This window comes from Dreissena polymorpha, chromosome 3 (genome assembly GCF_020536995.1).
Source record: "Dreissena polymorpha isolate Duluth1 chromosome 3, UMN_Dpol_1.0, whole genome shotgun sequence".
NCBI lineage: Eukaryota > Metazoa > Mollusca > Bivalvia > Myida > Dreissenidae > Dreissena > Dreissena polymorpha.
In genome coordinates this window covers 31,973,712-31,999,113 of record NC_068357.1, presented here as the reverse complement: position 1 = coordinate 31,999,113, position 25,402 = coordinate 31,973,712, and the positions used below count along the sequence as shown (strand labels likewise).

General features: G+C 35.8%; 1 protein-coding gene across 12 annotated transcripts in view; it reads left to right on the top strand.

Moving 5' to 3' along the window:
* LOC127873555 (E3 ubiquitin-protein ligase MIB1-like) overlaps positions 1 to 25,402 on the top strand; it is a 123,131-nt gene that overhangs the window by 22,102 nt on the left and 75,627 nt on the right. For all 12 annotated transcript variants that reach the window (XR_008046250.1, XR_008046245.1, XR_008046249.1 and 9 more), the window contains exons 10-13: positions 1,056 to 1,195; positions 3,597 to 3,704; positions 5,701 to 5,898; positions 12,214 to 12,365. Coding sequence is in view for 1 of the 12 variants with exons in the window: in XM_052417431.1 (XP_052273391.1) it covers positions 1,056 to 1,195; positions 3,597 to 3,704; positions 5,701 to 5,898; positions 12,214 to 12,365 (598 nt within the window). In the remaining 11 variants the exon portion in view is untranslated. The remainder of the gene's footprint in view (positions 1 to 1,055; positions 1,196 to 3,596; positions 3,705 to 5,700; positions 5,899 to 12,213; positions 12,366 to 25,402) is intronic.

Here is a 25,402-nt window from a genome sequence, read left to right as displayed (position 1 = left end):
CCCTTAATGGTACACAGTAAAAAGTATGTTTAATTGAAATAAGTATGTAATTTTAAGTATGTATTTGGTACTTGGTAAGACTTTGAGAAAAATGCCGTTTTATGTACGGATTAGAGTGGCATGTAGCAGTTGCACTGTCGGTCTGTCTGTGCGTTTGTCTGTCCAACATTCAGTGTCCAAAGTGTTTTTCCTAAATGTTTTCAGATGTTTTACTGATTTTTGGTGCTTGAGTCTCTACCTGCATGACTTACAGATCAAGTTTGAGTTTTGATTCAGTCCATTGATTGTTTCTGTATTGAGCCTCCATTTTTATGCCCCCGTTATTGTGGCATATAGCATTTGAACTGTCTGTCCGTCCGTCAGTCCGTCTGAAAACTTTAACATTGGCCATAACCTTTGCAATATTGAGGATAGCAACTTGATATTTGGCATGCATGTGTATCTCATGGAGCTGCACATTTTGAAACTTTTGGTGTAAGGTCAAGGTCACGGTCATCCTTCAAGGTCAAAAGTAAAAAATACAATCCAAGGGAAGTAATAAGCTTTAAAAGTGGGATTTTTCTAAACCTGCCAAATGATATATTGAAATTTTATTTCAAAGCGGCGCAATAGGGGGCTTTGTGTTTCTGACAAACACATTTCTTGTTCTATATGCTCCTTATTTCCAAAAGGATTTTTATGAAACGTTGTTAAAATATTAGGGTAATTTAGACGATGTGCAGAAGGCATGAGTCAGTTGTCAGTTGAGTCAGCTGGCTCAAGGTCATTTTTGTGTTCGATCAATATTATATTGTATACCTTTAAAGGATTTTCATGACACTTAACTCAAATATTTCGGGCATTTTAGCAATATGCAGAAGGCATGCGCCATTCATGCGTGTACAAGGTCATACTTTTTGGTCAATAGGTCAGCAACGTATGGAAATGCCATAAAAAAGGAAAAGTATCATCCGGGGCATAAGCCTATGTGGATAGACAGCATAGGCAGATCCAAGACTATACTTTCAGTAGCCCATTTTTTCCCACAATGCACCTCATCCTCATGTACATTGCAGAGCGTCTGAGCGCGCTGCTGAAGAAGCTGTTTGAGACCCACGTGTCTGGGGACGTGAACGAGGAGCTGGTGAAGGCAGCGGCCAATGGGGACGCGGGCAAGGTGGACGAGATACTGCAGAGGGCTGACACCACCGTCAATGTGAGATATGTTAACATAAGAAAATATAGAGCGAGCATTTGGATTATAGTTGCAATCATTTGTTCTTTAAAACCTTTACCTCTCAGATATGCACTTCGATCTATTTGTTGTGCCTTAGAAAATTGAATTAAAGACCTTTCTTAATAGAATAAAATTTGAAAGGCTTAATTTGGAACTCCATGATACTGTTGACCAGCAAACATAATAAAACCTGAACAGACTGTAAGTAACTCGCAGGCTGTTTTGGTTTTATGCTGCTTGCATAAAGTCATTTTTAGCGAGGCTGTTTTCGGACAAGCTTTTGCAGCCGAGCGTGGCACCCGTTATGCGGTGCTCTTGTTACTTTACTTTTTAGCGGGAAAGGGTTAATCTTTTCGTGCACTGGATTGTCAATGTAAGAGGAATGAAAGCAGGTATATTAACTAGTATTTTTACCACAGTTGCCCGTGTTTGTTCTTGTAATACTTCTTGAATTAAGGACATATGAGGACTAGGCTTGGACTGAACAATTGTATAAGTATTTATTAGATTTCTCTCCATTTATTCAACAAAAGAAGCATACTTATTGATGTTTAGGTGAATTTTTACAATTTTTTTATAAGCCAGTATCTTTTAGTAAACAAATAGTAATTTTAATTAGAGTTAACTCCCTTGCACTGTTGTGGATAGCACAAAACGCCATATCTACAGCAAAAAAAATTATGTTGCTCAAGAGTTTCATGTGACTTCTATCATCTGTCAGTTTGTTGCAGCATATTTCGGAAATCAATGGCAATATCAGTCAAAAAGAAATTGGTAATTCAATAATATACAACATTAATCTTAAGTTATTTTGATGGTTTCTGTTTAATTCCTGATGAAATTCAGAGGATGCTAACAAACAAAAGACTCAAATCTCAAAATAGCTCATTTTTCCTCCCAGGCAAGCTTCAAAAACATTACATGCATTCATTGAAACATTTCTTATTTGTTTTCTATAAACTTATAAATAATCTTCAAAGATGTTAAGACAATTCAACAAATATTATGATACAATAGCTTTTATTTTAATAAATTGTTTGTCTTCAAATATCAAACATAGCGCGGTGTGGAGCAGCATTCTCTCCAACCTGTGCTACCTGGGCAAAGTAAATAAAGATTTGGGGAAAGAAACTTTACAAGCATCACTAAAACATATTTAATCCGCCCTCTGGGAAAATGGCTCTTAATGCATGTGCGTAACTTGATCCAGATGAGCCTGTGCAGAACACACAGGCTAATCCATACACATGGAAAAAGGTTGTTCCTGATAAGCCTGTGTGGACTTGCGCAGGCTTATTTGGGAAAAACTTTACGGACCTGCCTTATGTTATTGTAATGTTACTTGTAAAGTGACATTTTTATATTGTTTTTTGTCCAATCTTTATTTACTGAATACATAGGTATGTACATATATCTCGCCTCCTACAAAAAAGATGTAATTCTATTGGCTTAGAGCGGTCATGTGCCCATAGTGTATTTTCCATACACCTATCAATGTACCAAATTGTTCGATAAACTGCTAGATAAGTTTTGTTATTATATGATGTTTGTGCATATGTACCGGGAACCAACCATATCAATAACTGTAATTAAACATAGCACACAATTCAGATAATAAATATTGATATCAACTTAAACTATGCAGTAAATTAGGTTCATGACACTATTTCAGTTTAACAGTAGTCATAAAAAACTAGATTATGTATAAATAACACGCTCTCCTCAATGACCACTTTTAATCCAATGCTTATAACAATAGAGTTACAACAATATGCACTTCAGTTTTCTGTTCTGCCATCCCTTTCTCAAAATTAATTTTAAACGACACTATTTGTAAAGAATACTAACCATTCTGACCCAAAACACGATTTAGGAAATCGTTATCCTGTCGGAGCGAGTTATTTTATTTTCATCGAAGTTTACAACTAAGCATAACAAACACAAAATCAAAATAAGCTTTGTATTAACAAATAAATATTTTTCTTTTAAATAAGCAACAACGTCCAATTTTTTTTTCCTAACATGCAGAGATTCAAGCTTATATTGGTGTGTTTCGTCACAGAAATTACGTCACATGAGATGTGTCATAAATTGCGTAGTCAATTAATTAAAATAAAAGTACGGAAAGCTGGTTGGGTAATAAATTTGAGTGAAGGAACAAAATAGGACAATATGTTAAACTCAGCAAGGAAAAGGTAGTTGGTGAGATATAATCATTACACGGTTAGTAACTGATGGTGTATGGGATAAAAACCTTCAGTAATTTCATACCATAAATGAACAAAGCTCTCATATGGTATAAAATTACTGAGGGTGTATATCCCATACACCATCAGTTACTAACAGTGTAACTAATAATCCCGTATATGATGCCCCACAGGTGAACGGTGTGTTTGCTGGTCACACTGCCCTGCAGGCGGCCTCCCAGAATGGACACCTGGACGTGATTAAAGTGCTCATGAAGTACGACCTTGACATGGAGATTGAGGTAAGTGAAACCTATGAATGTTTCAGAAATTTGCGCTTGGTACTGAGTTGCCTGGTCTTTTATTTATTGCTTTCTGATTGGTTTGCAGCTAGCACGGACATGAACTTTAACAAAACCTCATTGCTACTGTCCGAAAATCAAATTGTTGCAATTTATCTGCCATTTTGAAATTGTGAATTATCGATTAGCAAATTAACACACTGCAATAGCATATTGTAAAACAATATGTTAACCAAATTATATATTGATTGCCTTTTTGCTAGTTTATGGTTACTGGTTTTCATTTTCTGTTTCAAATGATCTGCATATTTAATTTCATATGCATAAGACTTATCTTGATATGTTTCAGACAGTCGTTTTCAGATACGGTATTGTTCGTCAATTAAAATTTATTTTTGATGTTTTTTTATTATATTTTTAATAGAATGATAAATACGCTTGTTGTGTAATGGATGGTTCTGTTTTAAATATTGTGCAGTGTACTCACAAGAAATTGAAAATACAAAGACTATATAAAAGAGCAATAAGCTGAGGGGAGGGGGGGGGTCTGCTCTTCGTAACTGTTGGGAACCTACGGTCACAGACTCCCAGCTTAATTTTCCAGATTTAAAATTTGGGAAAATTGACACCCCTGTTTTTACAATTTGAATGGAATTTGTATCAGTCTCTTGGATATTTTTTATTATTATACCTCACTTTTATTCACAATGCTAAACTCCCATAGGCCATCGTGACATAGAAATACTGTCAGACCCAGCGGGAATAAATTTACTGTCCAAAATATACTGTATCCCGCTGCCATAGCAATCACGTGCTACCAGCGGGAAAAAATTTACTGACAAAAAAATACTGTATCCCGCTGCCTTAGCAATCACGTGCGGAATGTTCGAAAATTATACTGTCCCATTCGCGCATGCGCAGTACGCAGTTTTGCATTTCCGTTGTATTTGGATAATTAAAATATCTATTGCAGCTGAAACTGTCGTATAATAGATTACTGCCATTATTAAAGCTTTGACAGGAGTCATAAAAAATCAATTTAGTATAAACGACACGCTTACCTCAATGGCAACTTTAATGGCATGGTAATAACAATAAAGTTACAACGATATACACTTCCAGTGTCTGTTCTTATGCATGACAAACACACAATCCGAAATACGTTTTGGATTCGTTCGATGCTTTAAACAAATATTTTACTGTTCAAAAACTACCACGTCCATAGTGTTGTCCCAAAATGTTTCGTCACCGAAATGACGTCACACGAGTACGTCATAAATTGCGTAATCAAGTGATGAAAATAAGATACAGAAAGCTGGTTCGGTAATATATTTTTAAAGAAATAATTGACGACTAAAAATTGATGGGATAAATCGATTGCTAGGTTACGAATAAAGCGAAGTTCATTTTGCTCGGCCCGAAAATGTGAACCACTCAACATATTAATGGTTGTTCATTGCTGAAATTAAATACAATTATTGAATATTAAAATTGTTAATGGTTCATATAATTTGTTCATGTTTGAAAAGTTTGTTCGGTATAATAAAATAAATATTACATGTCTGACAGGGTGACAGTAAATTTGTCAACTTTCGGAAAATACTGTCAACCTTGGCTTTGCCTCGGTTGACAGTATTTCCTCAAGTTGACAAATTTACTGTCACCCTGTCAGACATGTAATATTTATATAATGTGCCATTTGAAAGTTGTCTCCCTTACCCTATGTGTGTTATGATGTGTATAACTTCTGCAAAAAAGAAAGATGAAGTTTTCGTCAGTACAAAAATGAGCAGCACATATGAACCTTGCTGTGGGAAAACAGGGCTGAATGCATGTTAAGAAGATTTTGGTTTATGGAGGCTTTCTTTAAACACTAAATTCCATTTAAGCCCAAAGTGTTGTCCCTGATTAGCAGTGTGGCCTTCACATGCATTAAGCCCCGCTTTCCCAGAGTGCAGCTATATTTATCTAATAATGATGTGCTTTTGCCATCTAGGACAAGGATGGTGACAGGGCGGTGCACCATGCCGCATTTGGTGATGAGCCTGGTGTCATCGACATGCTGCACCGTGGCGGTGCCGATCTGAACGCACGCAACAAACGCCGCCAGACGCCCCTGCACATTGGGGTCAACAAGGGTCACATTGGGGTCGTCAAGGCACTGCTGGAGATTGGATGTCATCCAAGTCTGCAGGTTTGTCAATGTGCCTCACAATTGTCATCCCAGATAATTCTGTGCAGACTGCACAGGCTTATCGGGGACAATACTTTTCGACTTAATTGGCTTTTTGCTAAGAAAAGACTTCCTTTGTACGAAAAATATGATAATAGCGTAAAGTGTCGTTGCTGAGTAGCCTGTGCAGACTGCACAGGCTAATATGGGACGACATTTTAAGCACATTGACAGCCTCGGTGTTCCAGAGCAAGGCTGAAATGAATTTGTGTGAGAGTAATGCATGTATATGATGGAGTAATGCATGTATATGATGGAGTAATGCATGTATATGATGGAGTAATGCATGTATATGATGATCAGAGTAATGCATGTATATGATGATCAGAGTAATGCATGTATATGATGATGAGAGCAATGCATGTTTATGATGATGAGAGTAATGCATGTATATGATGATGAGAGTAATGCATGTATATGATGATCAGAGTAATGCATGTATATGATGATGAGAGTAATGCATGTATATGATGATGAGAGTAATGCATGTATATGATGATGAGAGTAATGCATGTATATGATGATCAGAGTAATGCATGTATATGATGATCAGAGTAATGCATGTATATGATGATCAGAACTACGAGAGTAATGCATGTATATGATGATCAGAACTATTGTCAAATTATATGTACAAGGCTTAATTGTGCAATTATTTCAGTGTTTTTAATGTACATTAATGTACACTCACATCAGAAAATATGGATGTATATGTACCCTCACTTCAGACTATATGGTTATAAATAATCCTGTATAATGCAGTTATTTAAAAACAATAATGTAAGAAGTTAGACTTCTGATATGGCATTATGACTAAACAACATGCCACATAGGATATGTGCATGTCATGCTGGCAGTAGGTTCATTTGCTTTAGAGTATGTAAGTGTTTTCGTCTGGATGCACAATGCTACAGGTAAATTCAGGACTACTTGGCTCTTTAAATCTGATTGTCTTAATGCAACGATAATTACATTTAATGTAAGAAGAACGCATTCAGCCTAGCATAAATATGACTGTGTGTAGATCGCTGGATAGGTTGAAACTGTCTGAAATGGCCAATAAGACGTAGGCGTTATTTCTCAATCTTTTGGCGTGATTCCAGTCTCCTACCTGGGGTTCATCAGCAAAAATACACCTGAAACTGGAAGCTTTTGGTTTTGCATTCTGTAAAGAAGAAAGTACTAGGTCCCATAAGAAATACTTTTCTGTCCATTCTATCCTTACTGCCTCATCTGGATTTTATTTTAAACATGTTTTTCATATTTGTAAGCCAGTTTTTCCTCAGCTAACATGGTTCCTGGTCAGTGATTTTTTTTAAGCTTTACATTGTATATTTTACAGCCTGTGCCTTTTGGATTGGGAAAAAAAGCGTGATAGTCCATGTGATTGGGAAAAATTAAACAATATTAATATGATTATGAAAATTTGGCCGAAAATGGCCGCCATTCTTATATTGCGCAATCATTTAATCTGAGTTTTTCGGGCGCTTAATTTTTTGTTTTAAAGTAGGGAGCGTTTATACGATCAGGAGCATGGGTTGCAAAGCACTATATTTTCGACAATTTTTAAGATTATTCTCTCGAGAACACCGTTATGTCCTTATTGCCGCTGCGCATGTTTGCGTTAAATTCGAACCACTATTACCTATTCCTCACATTTGAACAGTGTAACATTTTCATTACCTGCCACTCACAACATCGTATGACATCTTCTTCTGCAGACCCGCAACATCTCAATGTCCAATTTTACGCAAATCGTCCGTGGATCCCATTTTATTTTTCATCGACTTAAATATTTCCCCATTAAGAGATGCTCCCCAATAAATCCAGTTTGACCCGGTATTTCGCGCCTTCACTGCGTCTAGTTGATAAGTATTTATAGTAAGACAAACAATACACCCGAACGCTCAATTCCATACAGTTGGCGTTATCCGCGTAAAGCCATTTGACAATTATCATTATTTTGTCTCTATTGAAAGAAAATAAAACGAGTCTATATCTCTATTGTTGGTTTGTAACCTACGTAGTATACTCGCACAGTAGCATATTTATGCAGAGATCGGAAAATCATTGATAAATGTATTCGTCGTTTCAATGCTTAGGGCCTAGTAATTTCGGCAAATCGGAACTCAACTTACGTAAAACACTTGCTCAATTAACCGTTGAACTCCACTCCGTTCTTTGCAAAAGGTTCGAAGGTGGAGCTTTGCACGTGCTATTATTTAATTGGACGATTGCCATTGAGGAACAAACACACGATTGGTTCGGCATGTTGATTGCTAGACAAAGGAAGCCAATTTTGTCGGCGAGAAACTTGTCGCTTTATTGCTTCAGACAGGAAGCGGCTTTCCTTTGATGACGTCAAACTGTCAATTCACATAGAGTGCACATTTTCGGAAATGCTAACATTAAACTTTGGATTAAATTATCAAAATAAAGCAAAAGCGAAGTTGAGAAATACTTATTGAAATAATTAGCCTTAGTTCAAATAAGACGTTTTGCGTTGTAAATCAACGAGTTTTCATGACAACGAAAACTTTAACAAACAATACCGCGGCGCACAGGGATCGATATACCTCGATTTTTTTTAAAGAACAATCAATGAAGAAGTGTGAAAACACCAACAAAGACATTTTTTTCATCTTTTAATTTTTGTCAAAACTATTACTACCCCGTTCATTCCTAACCTTTCCCGCTATTTGTTGTTTCGACAACGGCCCCTTCAGTCTATAACATTATAGGGTGTAGTTTTTTTGCAATAACAAAAATGGCGGCAATTGTGAAGATTTACGATTACGAAATGGATTTTTTGCAATATAGCAACCAGGAAAGCGTTGTGTCAATGTATTACGCGCACTGAATTTTTATTTTGAAATTTGAAGGTAAAAAACTGCGCGCTATGCATGGTAAAATACGGTATACAGGGGTGTGATTTTTCTGCGGATCTGCGGATTTCCGCGGATTTTGTTGTCCCGGGGGTCACTTCTGAGATTCGCGTCACTTCGTTTAAAAAATGTGGGGGGGAGAAGGTGGTACCACCGATTCCGCTGACGTATTTCATAAGCGGCCCGAAATATCCACAGGGGTAAATCTCTCTGCATTTTACACTGGTAGATTCTGCCTAAGCATTTTTAAAACGAGCCATATAATTGGCTGTCGTTTCCCAATTTTCCAATTAAAATCAGTTTCTTAAAATGTGTTTGGTATTTCTAAGCTGATTCGCTTGCAAATGGCGCCGTTGCGAAGCAAAAATTAAGATTATTGAAATGACAAATAGCAATCGAATTAACGACTGACATCATATAGTTTAATATTAAAAATGAAATGTGTTTGTCAACGAAAAAGACTACGTTTTAGATACAAGCAACACATATTTTGTTTAGAAATGTGCACAGTGAATTTGTGTCACGGAAACCAGTGTTTGCAAATCGGAGTTCATTCTCTACTGGCGAAGTAAAACAATTAAGAAGAGTATCGTTTGAACATGGAAATAGACAAACATGATTTGATTTATATGTAAGTGAATCTGTGTATAATCAGATTCATATGCATATTCTGCTTTATTATGTTTGTCACGCTGTTCAGTTAACTGAAATAGCATTGAACTGAAGATGTGAAATGCAAGATATTGAAAGGTAAACAAATTAAATATATTAATTTAACTCAGTTTAATACATCATAAACGCAAGAAGAACACTCAAGTGTGTTTATTTATATTTAGTCCATTTACTGTAATTCAATACATTGAAAAACTGCTGCTATTGATCACAATAAATACTGTTTACTTTGCATCCTCAGTATGTTAAATGTGAAGTTTAACAGGTTTTTATAAAGAAATATTGTTATGAAGTTCAAGAAGTTGTTTATTTTAATGTCTGTTTTAAGGTTTGTCATTGCGTTATGAGTGCCATTCGCATAGTCAAAATCAGTCGACAAAATTTTCCACCCCTCTGACTTTGCCTCAATCACACCCCTGTTATAAATTACAGAATACCAATTGTTTATTAATGCATGCTTTCTCAAATTTATATTACAAAGTGCTAGGGAATTAAATTACTGTATAATGAACTCAATAAACACATTTTTGAGTTTATTGGAAAAGTTTGGCATATTTTGGGGGAAAGTTTGGTCAGATTTTGGGGACAAAAATGCTACTTTTTGCCATAGGAAAAACCTTTTTTAGCTCATCTATTTTTTGAAAAAAAATTATGAGCTATTGTCATCACCTTGGCGTCGGCGTTGGCGTTGGCGTTGGCGTTGGCGTTGGCGTTGGCGTCGGCGTCCGGTTAAGTTTTGCGTTTAGGTCCACTTTTCTCAGAAAGTATCAATGCTATTGCATTCAAACTTGGTACACTTACTTACTATCATGAGGGGACTAGGCAGGCAAAGTTAGATAACTCTGGCGTGCATTTTGACAGAATTATGTGCCCTTTTTGTACTTAAAAAATTGCAAATTTTGGTTAAGTTTTGCGTTTAGTTCCACTTTTCTCAGTAAGTATCAATGCTATTGCATTCAAACTTGGTACACTTACTTACTATCATGAGGGGACTGGGCAGGCAAAGTTAGATAACTCTGGCATGCATTTTGACAGAATTATGTGCCCTTTTTATACTTAGAAAATTGACAATTTTGGTTAAGTTTTGTGTTTAGGTCCATTTTATTCCTTAAGCATCAAAGCTATTGCTTTCATACTTGCAACACTTACTAACTATCATAAGGGGACTGTGCAGGCAAAGTAATGTAACTCTGACTGGCATTTTGACAGAATTATGTGCCCTTTTTATACTTAGAAAATTGAAAATTTGATTAAGTTTTGTGTTTAGGTCCACTTTATTCCTACAGTATCAAAGCTATTGCTTTCATACTTGCAAGATTTATGAACTATCATAAGGGGACGGTGCAGGCAAAGTTATGTAACTCTGACTGGCATTTGGACGGAATTATGGGCCCTTTATACTTAGAAAATTGAAAATTTGGTTAAGATTTATGTTTTGGTCACTTTACCCCTAAAGTATCATAGATATTGCTTTCATACTTGGAACACTCACAAACTATCATAAGGGTACAGTAAAAGGACAAGTTGCATAACTCTGGTTGTCATTGTTACGGAATTATGGCCCTTTTTTGACTTAGTAACTTTTAATATATGGTTAAATTTTGTGTTTCGATCCACTCGAAGTATCAAGGCTATTGCTTTCAAACTTCAAATACTTACATGCTATCATGAGGTTACTGTACCTGGCAACTTGAATTTTACTTTGACCTTTGAATGACCTTGACTCTCAAGGTCAAATTATTAAATTTTGCTAAAATTGCCATAACTTCTTTATTTATGATTAGATTTGATTGATACTTTGATGAAACTACTCTTACCTGACATACCACAATAGACTTCACCCAAACCATCCCCCGTGCCCTCCCCCCCCTCCCCCCCTCCCCCCCCCCTAATTTTTTTTTTTTTTTTTTTTTTTTATAAGATCATCTCACAAATGACCACCACACCCTCACACTATACCCCCACCCCACCCCCCCACCCCCCCCAAATTTTTTTTTTGATTTTTTTTTTTTTTTTTTTTTTTTTTTTAAGATCATCTCACAAATTATCACCACACCCTCACACTATACCCCCCCCCCCCCGATTTTTTTTTTTTTTTTTTTTTTTTTTCGCTTTTTTGGAAGATAATGTAATAAATGTCCACAACCCCACACTATACACCCCTCTTCACTCCACTCCTCCCTCCTTTGTGATTGAAAATGAGAGTCCCTTCACCTTTAAAAAGAAAATAGATGAGCGGTCTGCACCCGCAAGGCGGTGCTCTTGTTACTTCTTGCAATTGGGAAACAGCCTGGAGGAGGCTATACTTTTGGGCAAAAAAATTACTGCTGATATATATGATCCTTGCTGTGGAAAAATGGGGTTTAATGCATGTGAGTTAAGTGTCCTACTAGATAAGTCAGTACGGACTGCAACACTTTATGCAGATTCATAAACCCTTTACAACTTAGATACATATTGTTACACATTTGTACTCCTTAACAAAGTTAAATTTAATTAAAGACCTTTCTTACTAGATTCAAGTTTTAAAGACTTCATTTCCAAACGTTAGATACTGATGAGCAGCAAACAGCTTAAAACCTGAACAGACTGCAAGTTACTCGCAGACTGTTCTGGTTTTCTGCTGTTTGCACATAGCCATTTTCACCTTGCTTCTGAGTGGGAAAGGGTTAACCCCCTTTTTTTCAGAATGGGGTTCATGTATTATTAACCCTTGCAGGATTCAGAAGGTGACACGGCTCTCCATGACGCAATCAGCAAGAAGCGTGACGACATGATCTCCCTGCTGCTGGAGTTCCACGGCGACATGACCATCACCAACAACAACGGCTTCAATGCCCTGCACCACGCCGCCCTGAGAGGGAATCCCAGGTATGTGAGATGAACTCCCCTCATTTGCTGGTGTGGCTTTTTATGCCCACAAAGGAGGGCATATAGTGTTTGCACCGTCCGTCTGTCTGTCCGTCCGTCTGTCTGTCTGTCTGTCACACTTTGCGTTTAGGTTTAAAAAAATGCTCATTACTTCAATGTCGCTTCAGATGTAACATTCATATTTGGTATGCATGTGTATATGGACAAGGCGTTTCCATACGCACACTATTTTTGACCCCTGTGACCTTGACCTTGAACTTAGGGTCCACGTTTAGGTTTCGAAAAATGCTCATCTCTTCTTTCAAAGCGTTTATTGGAGGCATATGTCATCGTATGGAGACAGCTCTTGTTGTTGTATAGATTTTAGCTGGAGGAACTTGCGGAGTATATTTTGTTTGATGATGTGGTCAGTCGTGAATTAACTACATTAGATTGAACCCTTTAAATCCCAACATTCATCGTGGCCCCATTCACTAACCCATTCTTAGACTTAAGAATAAATCATAGACATAGAAGCAGGAAAAACACTTATGGTGTTTGAATATATACAGGCTTTCACTTGAGAAAATGTCTTTACTAGAATGTTCTACATGAAGATTATGTACATAGAGATGATAAATGCCAAGTTGTACTAAAAGATTAGAGCAGTTGTTAAATATTTTAATTCAAAGAATATTCTTTATTTAAAGACTTTAGTCTAAGAATTGCTTGGTAAAAACAGGGTCTTAGTCTTACAAATGTCAAACACATGTTATAACAATAATATCTAAGCCTAGTTCAACAACCAATGAATAATTGCCCTGAGGCTTTTAGAGTTACCAATAAACAACAACAAATATCCCAAGGGATTGTTGAATGACAAATAAGTAACTAAAAATTCCCAGTAGGGATTGATGAGTTGCCACTTAACAATATAAAAAAATTCCCCCTGAGATTGTGGTGTTACCAACAACAAGGTCCTTTAAGCCTACACCATGCAGGGATGTTCTGGATCCCCATGTTGATGGTCGCAAATCCCTGACCTGCCAGTGTGGCATTTGGTCGTTTACTTTTTCACTTACCTGTATATCCTTGTTACACTTTATGTTGCAACTTGAAAGATATTGCTGTTATATTGATTTGTTAAGGTCATTTGGTTGATAAACGACTTTCCTTTTCGCTATTAGTGCATCAAAAAGGGGCTATTTGACCACTGTAATAAGCATTATATTAACGTTCATAAGCTATTATTTTTAGTCCTAAAGACTTTATCCTATCTTCAAATTTCATAAAATAACAATAACATGTTCTTCAGTATTTTCCAATTTAATATCTAAATGTAACCATCTTTTTAGTGCAGATCATATTTATCTCCTTATTGTTGTTGCCATGTGATGGAATTGGAATGATACTACATCCAATCTCATGGACCATTACTCAGGTGATTCCCCTTGTTTTGGAATTATGATTGAAGCTATCATAATGGTTTTGAATGTATTTGCCTTAAATTCCTCTATTCACGTCTTTAGGATATTTTGTGCGAGGTATTATCTTTATCACGCTTTTAAATGCAAGAAGTGAGCTCCACATGTCTTTGACAGAATGGTTGTAGTTTGGGTATACATATACATGGTGTAAATATGTACATTGTTGTTAACATGTACATGTTTGGCCCATTTTTCTATCCAACTTATTACCAAGGCTGACTGTGTAATTTGTGTATTTTATGAATTGTTAGTGTTAAAGGAACATGTTCTCATTCTAGTATGATGAGTTGAAGGTTTTTTGATAATCTAGGATTAAAATTATGTCCAACTGACAAGCATGTTTGTTTTTACTGTGGAAGAAACTTGTATGATTTGAATTGATGGTATTAACTATACTTTAACTTGTTCTGGTAAAACTGGTCTTAATGCAAGTGGGGAGAGTGTCGTCCCAGATTACCCTCAGCAGTTTGCACATTCTGATCAGGGACATGACTTTCCGCATTTACATAATATTTTGTTTAAACAAAAATACAGTTTAAGGAAAAAGCCTGTGCGAACTGCACAAGCTTATTTGGGAAGACAATACGCAAATTAATTTAGCCCCATTTTCCCATAACATGGCTTACAATAATTGATGATTGAGATGTTTGTTCTACCACTGCTGATCTCACTGCTATGTATGTATTTACATGGCTATTGATGATACTGCTTATGATGATCATAATGATCATGGAGGTGTTGATTATTGATGGTGATGATATTAGCGGCTTTCTGGGTAAACCAGGCTTAATGCATGTCTGTTAAGTGTTGTCCTAGAATTATAAGCCTGTGCAGTCCACACAGAAAAATCAGGGATGTGCAGTCTGCACAGGCTAATCACGAGAGATGCTTTCGGCTATTATGGAAGGTTTTCCATTGAAGTCTCTTTTTGAAAATGTAGTGTTTCATAGAGTTACGTCCCTGATTAGCCTTTGCAGACTTCATAGGCGATTTTGTGTGGACACTTTATGTATATGCATTATGCCCATTTTTCTCAGAATGCGACTTATATTGTTGCTCCTTGCATTATTGCTGGGATTGATGATGATTGGTTGATGGAGATGCTGTTTTTGTGATGATGAAACTGATAACGAATTTATAATATATGTTGAGATTAGAACATGATATGCCACAGTTAAAATGGGTGGATGCAAAGTTCTGTTGTTACAGAAAGAGACTTTTACCCCTGTGTTCATCTGTGAATGCTTTGTCAAGTTTGTGCATATCTCCATACCGTGGTATGAATTCTCATGCATTCCTTGTGCTCAGAATCTGGTCTGCTATGCTTAACTATAAGCTTTATTGTTAGCTGGGTCTTTGTGCATGAGGTGATGACAACAATAATTATAGTTTGCTCAATGAGGAACAGATTCCTACTGTTTCCGGAGGTTGATTGTTCACAGTGATCAATCTGTCTTTTGTTCTTTGAGGCTCCGCATATTGCAGCCAGATGCAAGGCAGGGTGTTAAATATGGGATACAGAGGGATTTTTACAGTAACCATGCATAGAACCTTTTAAAGAAGAACAGTGGAACTGTTTTCAAATTATTTGTTCTCTGTTAAGAACGTGCAGTTAAGAATACCTAAATCTAAGAGTGTTAACTAAATAAGTTATTGTTACCAATTTGTGAAAAGTTGTTTTATTAATCATCAAACTCAAAGTTTCATTTCAAACGTGAGCTGCGCATTCAAATGCACTAACTAAAAAAAATAGTATGTATATGTGCCAAATAATGGCTCAAATAAGGGTTTGCCACTTTTAATGTAATTAAATACTGATTCTTTTGTACTGTTCTATTCCAATATAAACCAATGTAAAGTTTTAAAAGTGTTAATAATATCGAATACAATAAATAGATGTACATTTTCCATTTGTTTTGGTCCTTTCAACTTTAAGATAGCTAACCCTGAAATAAAACAAGAATCATTAATTTCATATATTGCAAAGTTATACTTTTGACATTTTGAACATGTCATCATAACATTTGATTATAAATTCAGAAATAGCACATATCAGTCAGATGTTTTTTTCCAATCAGCGTAAAAATTTGTACTACTCAGTATAATTTATATTTGTTCTGTATGTACTTTGAAACGTATATATGTACTGTATATACTCTGAAATGTATGTACTTTGAATACAAATACAGCACAGCAATTACACATAACAGGATGTGCACACGAAACCTCTATACTATGCCACCATGAGCTGTGTGAATGCGTTTGGCAATCCTCAGTGTTCATCCAATACACACAATGTTTGGCATTCCTCAGTGTTCATCCAATACACACAACACATTATCCTGATAAGCCTAGCCGAGAATCTATTTATAGCGCCCATTACTAAAAAAGCCTTCCTAATGGGCTGTTGGGTGAAATCAGGTAAGGAGAATATTCTGGCTGCTACTGTAGAAGATAATCAGGTGTAGAATTTCCCCCACCAGATCTGACTGTCAGAGCAAAGGTTTTCCATTCTCATAGACTGGCACATGGCCTGTCTTAGATTCTTCTTCTTCAGAGAAACACTTTCATGTTCAAGTATAAATAATAAACATAGAATATATTGTCCCTGTCCAACATAGTTGGTTTGGAAATCATTATGCATGTCACTTGTTTTGGCCCAGTTCACAACAAGTTAATCTTCATATCATTCAAAAGTGAAATATTTCCCAGTTCGTTTTCAACATCAATGCACTTTGTTTATAAAAAAGGTGCAGCTTTCATATCGGACTATTTATCATTGCATTGTTGCATTTGGCGCTACATATCCTTGTGTATTTTATTTGGCACTATTTATCCAGTTATTTTGGTATCATTTTCCGTAGTGTTCATGATTTCCAAAAGTTGTCATTTTGAGGCCCATTCTAACTGTGACCCAGTTTCTTATGTCAACACCAGGGTTTTAAATGTCACATTTTACAGCAGATTTATCTGTTCTTTCCAAATTGCAGCTGTCCAGAAACCGTTTCTTCCTATTTATTTCACAATTTCTGAATCTTCTCTTGGTCCACTCTTCTGTTTAGGAATTTACATTTTTGTTCTCACAAATCCATTCATGTTCTTTACAAATATTAATCTTTGCAGTCGATAAATGTCAGAACAAAAAGTCTAAACACATTGAAATACATGAAATGCCATTTTTCTGAGAGTTACAGAAAAATGCAGGCCAGTGTTTTATCGCGCTCATTAACCCTTTCAGTGCGGGAACCGAATTTTGAAGGCCTTGGCAAACAGAACGTGGCGTCTCATCAGGATCCAAACTGTTTGCTATTCTGATAGTATTCTTTGAAAAAAATCGAAGAAAATGCTAATTTTAGAAATTAAGCAGAAGACATTTTAGCAGAAGACAAATTTCCCAGCATGCAAAGGGTTAAAAAATATCAACATTTCAATATTGAGCAACATCATTCCTACAGTTTCTTCTCCAAATACCATTCATAAGCATCAAGAAATGCATAACTTGGCATCTCAACTTTTTCAAGCTTCAGATATCCCTTTCCCTGCAAATATCTGTGCAATCTCAGCTACCAGTCTATGATGGTAGTCAAGAGATGTTGGATCCACCTTCAGTCTGTATATGGCCGTTTTTCCATGGACATTCCTGTTCTATGATAGTACTTTTATGATGATATGGAATGCATAGCACAGCTGGTTGAAGGGGACCAAATTAATTCTACAAACATTTGACCCAAATTCAACCAGCGGTCAGCTTTGCACCCTTAGTCTGGCAGTTTGCTACAGGGTTTATCCACATTTGGCTTTGACCTGAACTATAATCCATTTGAAAAGTTGTTCAAGTAATGTTTTCATTTCTTCATGGTTGTTATGTAAATGTTTTTTGGTTTTTGACCTCAATATGTCTGAAATCTTCACTTCGCTTACTAGACAGTTATCTCCAAACTTTCAGGCTTGTAAACAAAGTTGATTAAGTCAAGTATGTGATAGACATTGTGTCAAATGCAAAAACGTGACTATGTCATTTGGTATTCAACACTTATAATTGCATAATAATTATGTACATGGCAGCATATAAGTATTTCCCTTAGTTTTCAATACAGTTTCATGTAAAATATTAAATCATACATGCATTATAATATACAATATAAAATACCTTGCTTTCTCCAGGGACTGTTGAAGAAGCTAGTTGTACAACTGTCTATGTGCTCACGCAATCCAAAATGTACCATAAATACAACTAGAAGCTCAGCATTTAATATATATTTCCTGAAGAATCTGTGCACATCATTTGTAATAACCAAAGTGAAACTATACATTATTTCCCATGCCTCCATATTGTAGAGTTTCCATAGCAACCAGAAGGTAGGGTGTCCACCATATTTGATTTTTGCAACATGAGGCATTTTGGTTCCCCTCACCTGAGCAGACTTCATAACACCAATTGCTTTGTACTGTTAGCATTTAACGGTCCAGCTAGAAAGTACAACTCATTCTAACAAGAAACTGAGTTCTTACATTTTCAGTGTTCATGAAAGATTAGAGCATTTGTAGGCCTATACAGAATTTACCAGAATCAAAATATCAAAAATATACCACAGTATAGGTACATGTACATTATATACACTGACCTTTACATTCTTACGCATACACACATCTACCCTACTACCCTTGTATGTGTCCCATAAGAGTAACACCATTCACAACAGTCTGTTACAATAAGTAACCCTCTTGTATGATTCAGTTCCAGCAGGATGATTTTATATATCAGGGTAGAAACTGTCTGCTGCTATGTGCTATTATTTTCCCAGCCCTCCCCCACCTCCAAATCTTGGGTAAATCTCTTATTGGTCTCTCATTTACCCATTATATAGATCAGTTATCCACCAATGGCCCAATGTTGGCAAGACAGGCAATCCTGTACCCTAAATGACCTTCTGTAGAATACTACAGAATGTAACCCAACACCAGGTGTATGCTAGCTCATAGTAACTATTTCTATATATGTAATATACACATTTGCCTTGCTAATGTACACCTGGGAATTTCTGAGATATTTTTGTAGTGATAACACGGCCTGGTAAAGCGAAGTAACTGGTAGGAATTTGTTTGACCTTTAATGATTTGTTGCGTGAGATCAGATGTATGGAAGATTTACATGATGTTATCATGAAAGACAGTGGAATATGTCATTTATATATGTCTGTCGCCATTTCCTTATTTATGAGGCATGTTTTTGTTGTTGGAAAATAATGAAGGCCCAAATGCCTCTTTGGATGTAGAAAATTTATGTCATGATTCTTTAACTCATTAACTGTTTTGTTGTTTCTGTATAAAAGAACTTCAAACATACATCGATATTTTCAAATTTCATTTTTTGAAATTTCGAAAATATAGTATCAGCACCATGTGAATATTCAGGATTAAAATGTTATACTGTTTGTCCATAATTGTATCATAATTATAGTATTATGAAAACTTAAATTCAATTATTAAACATACTTGAAACATTTTCATAAACTTTTATCGCTCATTTTCAAAAATCAATTTATTATTAGTAGCTAAGGTTGTTTGAATGCTTACATTGATTGGTTTAACCCTTTACCACTCAGACACGTATTTTGACCCGTTAGTAGTCCATTAGAAAGTTAAATTGAATCAAAGACCTTCCTTACTAGATTCAAGTTTTAAAGGGTTCATTTCCAACCATTAGATACTGATGAGCAGCAAATAGCATAAAACCTGAAACAGACTGGGAGTTAGAGTTACTTGCAGGCTGTTGTGGTTTTATGCTGTTTGCACATATTCATTTTCACTTTGCCTCTGTGTGGGAAAGGTTTAAAGGGACCTTTTCACAGATTTTGGCGTGTATTGAAGTTTGTCATTAAATGTTTTATGTTGATAAATGTATACATTGAATCTAAAAAGCGCCAGTAAAAAATAAAAATAAAATTAGCTGTTAAAAGAAATTAAGGTATATTGGTTCCAACAGAAAATCATTCACAGATTATAAAATCTCTAAGCATATGACCAACTTTGGCAATGCAGGCCAGAATTTCACAAGCCAAAGTAGGCTGCCCATTTGCCATAGTAATGTGTTAATCAAGTGATAAATAAATATTAATCTACTCTGCAGGAAGGATGTGGGGCATTAATTATGGGCATATGCATGATGTACAGTTATCCGTTATCATTGGTACCAGGCCCCTGCCATGTGCATTCAATTATCATAAATGGCTGGCCCTGTGTCTGCAAGCCATATGGCTGATCAGATGTGCTAATAATGAACTGGGCTTATAAGTTATTGGTTATTGGTTCAGGTATGGGGCTTTGTGAATGGGTTATGTTAGGGATTTGTACATTTGATAAATCAGGAATATTGAGATCAAGGTGCTGACAAAGATAACTTGCTGTATTGCTGAGACTTTGAATTAACCCTTTCAGTGCTGGAACCGAATTTTGAAGGCCTTTGCAAACAGTTTGGATCCAGATGAGACGCCACAGAACGTGGCGTCTCATCAGGATCCAAACTGTTTGCTATTTTGATAGTATTCTTTGAAAAAAAAATCGAAGAAAATGCTAATTTTAGAAATTCAACTGACAACATTTTAGCAGACGACAAATTTCCCAGCATGCAAAGGGTTAAGCCTTGCTCTGGGAAAATGGGGCTTCATACATGTGAGACTCGTTCTGAGAAAACAGGCTTTAATGCATGTGCATAAAGTTTCATCCCAGATTAGCCTGTGCAGTCCGCACAGGCTAATCAGGGACGACACTTTCCGCTTTTATGGTATTTTTCGTTTAAAGGAAGTCTCTTCTGCACGAAAGTGTCATCCCTGATTGGCCTGTGTGGACTGCACATTCTAATCTGGGACGACACTTTACCCACATGCATTATGCCCAGTTTTCTCAGAACGCGACTCACATACTTGAAATGTTTTCTGCACAGGCTTATCTGGGACTTCACTTTCTGCTAATATGGTATGTATTGTTTAATGGAGGTCTCTTCTTAGGGAAAAATCAAGTTCAGATGGACAGTGAAAGTGTATTTACAAGAACGAGGGAAAAAAATAGGGTGAGGCCCCTCCCCTTTCATTCTGCTTTAGCTAAAATCCTTATTTATGTTCACTGTAATTTACTATTTGTTATGCATTTTCTCTTGTTTTAGTATGTATTATATATTCTCATGTTATTCAACACCAGAAAATATCAATTATGTGTTCTAAAAGTGCTTCATAAGCCATAAGCTTGATAAACATGTTCTTTGTGGAGGTTGTTTTACACATTTTATGTATAGTGGTCAAGGGGAAACAACCATGTTGTGAAAGAGAAGCAACCAGTGAGATATTCAGGCCATGCTGTAGGGGAAAAATGCACTGCAGACCACACGGAACACAAAACTGAAAAGAACAGAAGCGTCTTTCAAAATCACACATTCAAACTTACATTTAAAAATGACTTGTAATCCAATTTGGTTATTAATACGCTCCGTCGAAATTTGTAATCATCCATGCTAAATTCTAAGAATATTGCAATTTGTGAAAATCACCGTTTTAAATCACTTCTTTCATTAATACTTGATAAATGTTGATGATTTTTATCAACACTTTAACTGAGAAAATGTTTTTTTCTCCTTCAAAATCTGCTTTAAAGAAGATTTTTGCATACTATCTACATCTTCCAGAATGACTTGACATAGAAAACCGTTCCAGAATTTATACCCCAAAAGCTTTCTACCCTTCCTTGTACATTCGTCAACAGGAGAAAGAGCATGTTTGCGATGATAATCATGTGTTTTTCTGAGCCATAATTCGAAACATCAAAGCATCCACTAGTAATGTCCCTTGACAATTAATACCAATAACATTGAACAGAAATATAGAGTGATGTTGCCTATAGTTTCCCTACATCTCCCCCCACACACGCACCAAAGTGTGGTACTAATGTTTGGTTTTCTGCAGAACATGTTTAGACAGGTGTGCAGCAATTCAGACAAATGCTTGAAGAATACGCCAAGAATACCTCAGGAATTCTAACCATTCAGGGTACCAGGTTTTACTTGCTCACAGAGGTAGAATTCTGTCTACCAGATTTTGTGCCTTTAGATCAGCTGGGTTATTTTTCCTCTGGTTACCATGGTTATGCAAATATCCAAGGCGTTTTTAAGTGGATTTTGGTGGATTTCAGTTTGAATAACCCATTAACCCTGGGTCTGTCCGCTGAATAAGAACTATCTGAGATTGAACTCATGTCACAAGTTGGTATTAAAATTAATGAGTTTGTAAAAAATAACTTCTGCACAGTCCTAATAAAATTAAGGAACTCTGGGAATCCTTTTGATATTTTCTATACTTCTATACTAAAAAAGGCTAGATGTTTGAAGTCCATGATTTAAGAAATCTATACTTCAATATTAATAATATTTTGATTTATCAAAATTTTGTTGAAAGGGATTTAACTCTGCTGTGTCTAATTTTAACTTTGAGAATTTAACGGGTATTGCCTGAAAACAGAACTTATACTTGCATAGAAGAGTGTCCTAATTCCCAATTTAAGCCATTGTCCTGACTAATTTATCAATGAAAAAAAACAAAGCTGGAAATTTGCAGTTTTAGTTTTCAGTTAATTATCTATAAATAAAAGCTAGATCTATTTTTTGATGAACAAAATTAACATGTACATAAAACATAATGATAAGTGTCATTATATTAACATATCTTGTCTTGATTTCTTGATTCATTTTATCAATGGAGGCAACTCATTCAGAACTCAATACAGAGGATGTGAAAAGGGTCGTAATAATTATGTAAATACACTTTTTTAACAATTTGTCATCATGCTTGTGCAAGTTTGTCATTGCAAAAATTTTACTTGAGAAAAAAAGACAGTTCATAATCTTATGAATGATGGGTTAAATCATTGAAACAGCAGACATATTTCAATACAGGGAGACAGCTTATTAAAAACACATGCTTTACTATGATGATTGTTTTGTTTCACAGACAGCGAGAAATTAGAAATGCCTCCACAAAGTTCAAGTAAATATCTCATGTAAAAGTAAATACTTTTAAGAAGACAATGCCATGGAGGTTTTTAATTTTTGTTGTATTTTTTGTGGAATCATTACATGCAATGATTCTTCACTGTAATCTGATCTGTGCATACATTTCCTTGTGTCTGGGCGCACTGAAATATACTCATGCTGAATGTAATTGTCATACATCTGCTTGAATGTAATTAAGGAAGACATTTTTTTTTAATTTTGTAGACATGAAAAAAGTTTTCAGACTTTAGCTTGTAGTGTGTTGCTTTCACACCGTGGGAACTTGGATACAAACACGATTTACTTGTTGAGGCTCATAGCACATAGCACACCAACATTTATGTCCTATACTGAAAACTCAGCACTTTTTACTCATATATTTTGCCTTTATAGGCTTTTTCAAAGTTTGTTTTAGTTAATGGATTAAATTTTGTTTATTTTATAAAACAAAACAATTGTATAATTATATTGATGACATTGTATCGTATAGTTATACTTATTTTGTTTTTGAATGTGCTCTGTAAGATAAATAACAGAAAAATAGCAAGTAAATTGGATTTGTTTAAAAAAAAAAGAAGCAAAATTGCAGTATAAAAAATGTGTTTGAATTAGTATCAATCCAGGGTATTCAATAAGGGACTGCAGGCGGCTGATTTGATCACTAGAAGCGGTTTGTGGCCCACAATGTGCTCATGGTGACCTTTTGTGATCGCCATTTGTCTTTTGTGTGTTTTCTGCGTAAACATTCACCTTGTTAACACTCTAAAGGCCACATGTCCAATCTTCATGAAATTTGATCAGAAGATTTGTGCCAATGATATCTTTGATGAGTTCGTTAATGGTTCTGGTTGGTCAAAAAACATGGCCGCCAGGGGGCTGGGTATTTTTTTTCATTATATGGCTTTAGTAAAACCTTGTTTACCCTCTAAAAGTCACATCTTCATGAAACTTGGTCAGAGCATATGTTTAAATGATATCTTACATGCGTTTGAAAATGGTTCCGGTTGCTTGAAAAACATGGCAGCCAGGGGGCTGGGCATTTTTCTTTATAATGTTACATATGGCTATAATTAAACCTTGTTAACACTCTATAGACCACAATTATTGTCTGATCTTTATGAAACTTGGTCAAAAGTTTTGTCTCAATGATATCTTGGATGAGTTCAAAAATAGTCCAGGTTGCTTGAAAAACATGGCTGCCAGGAAGCGGGGCATTTTTCCTTAAATGGCTATGTATTGCTATAGTAAAACCATGTTTGCAATGTACGGACCACAATTATTGTCAGATCATCTAGTGACTCCACTTGCAATAAGGGTCATGAAAATTGGTCAGAACGTTTGTCTCAATGATGTCTTGGAAGAGTTTAACCCTTTCCTTGACAGGTACGCGTTTCTACGACCCTATCTATTCCCTGTCAAATACGCGTATCTACGCCTGTATCGAATCCCTGTTATCTACGCATTTCTACTACCCTATCTATTACCTGATATATACGCGTTTTTACGCGGCACGATTTAATTTGCTATTTAAATGCTTAAAATGACGTTTTAAGTGTAACAGAAATGCATATACACCTGCGTTCATCATTTTTCTAAACTGTCAAGTAAACATCCGGTAATGTTGCTATTTAAAGTTATGATGCAATTGGCGACCAATCAAGACGAGGGTTTACTATTTGACATGCGTAAATCACGTTCCGGGATGTGCGCGCTTCAGGCATTTCGTAATGTCCTAAAATAACTGCTATTCTCGAACCGTTTTTAATTTGGACATTTTCCGAAAACGTATTAATAACTCGTTAAAAATTTCGCAAAAATAAACACGTTCCATAGGGATATAATATCATTTGGTTGTAAATCGATTTCATTCTTATTGTTGTTTGATTCCATTATATCGTAAATGTTTGTTTCCGAGATCATATACGAGAATTACATCGGTATGTTTAATGTCATCGATATGTTTAATGGCATGTACAATAAAATGTTTTTACAAACGACACGTGCTTATCTAAAATTTGTGTTTTGTAATACACAGGATATTGGATTATCGGTGCTTGATTGGGCAATAAAACAAAGATGCAGTCGGCGGTCTTCAATATGCCTTTGAACTGACCAATAATAATTAATAGCGCACGTGCTAATCTAACATTTAGGGATAAGAAACACAGGTTCTAGACACTTTGAATAAACATGTTTACCGGACGCAGCAGTAGTCTTCATATGACATTGGCGCGCGTGCCATGTTACCTCGGCATTTTGTAATTTGGTACACAAATACACGGGTTTGTCGGCGACTTCTGGGTTGTAAAGTTATATGTCGGCGATCAGATAAACTGGAGTATTTGATAATAAAGTAGCCGCTTAAAATTGGAATTTTGCAAATAAATACACGAACTGAAGACTTATTGAAGACGCCGACATTGCCGGATTTCGATCGGTAATAAAATGCAAAATGCAAATTAATTATATGAATATTCATGGCACATTATGCAACATCCAATTAAATTGTTACCGGTATCTATAAATATTTATAA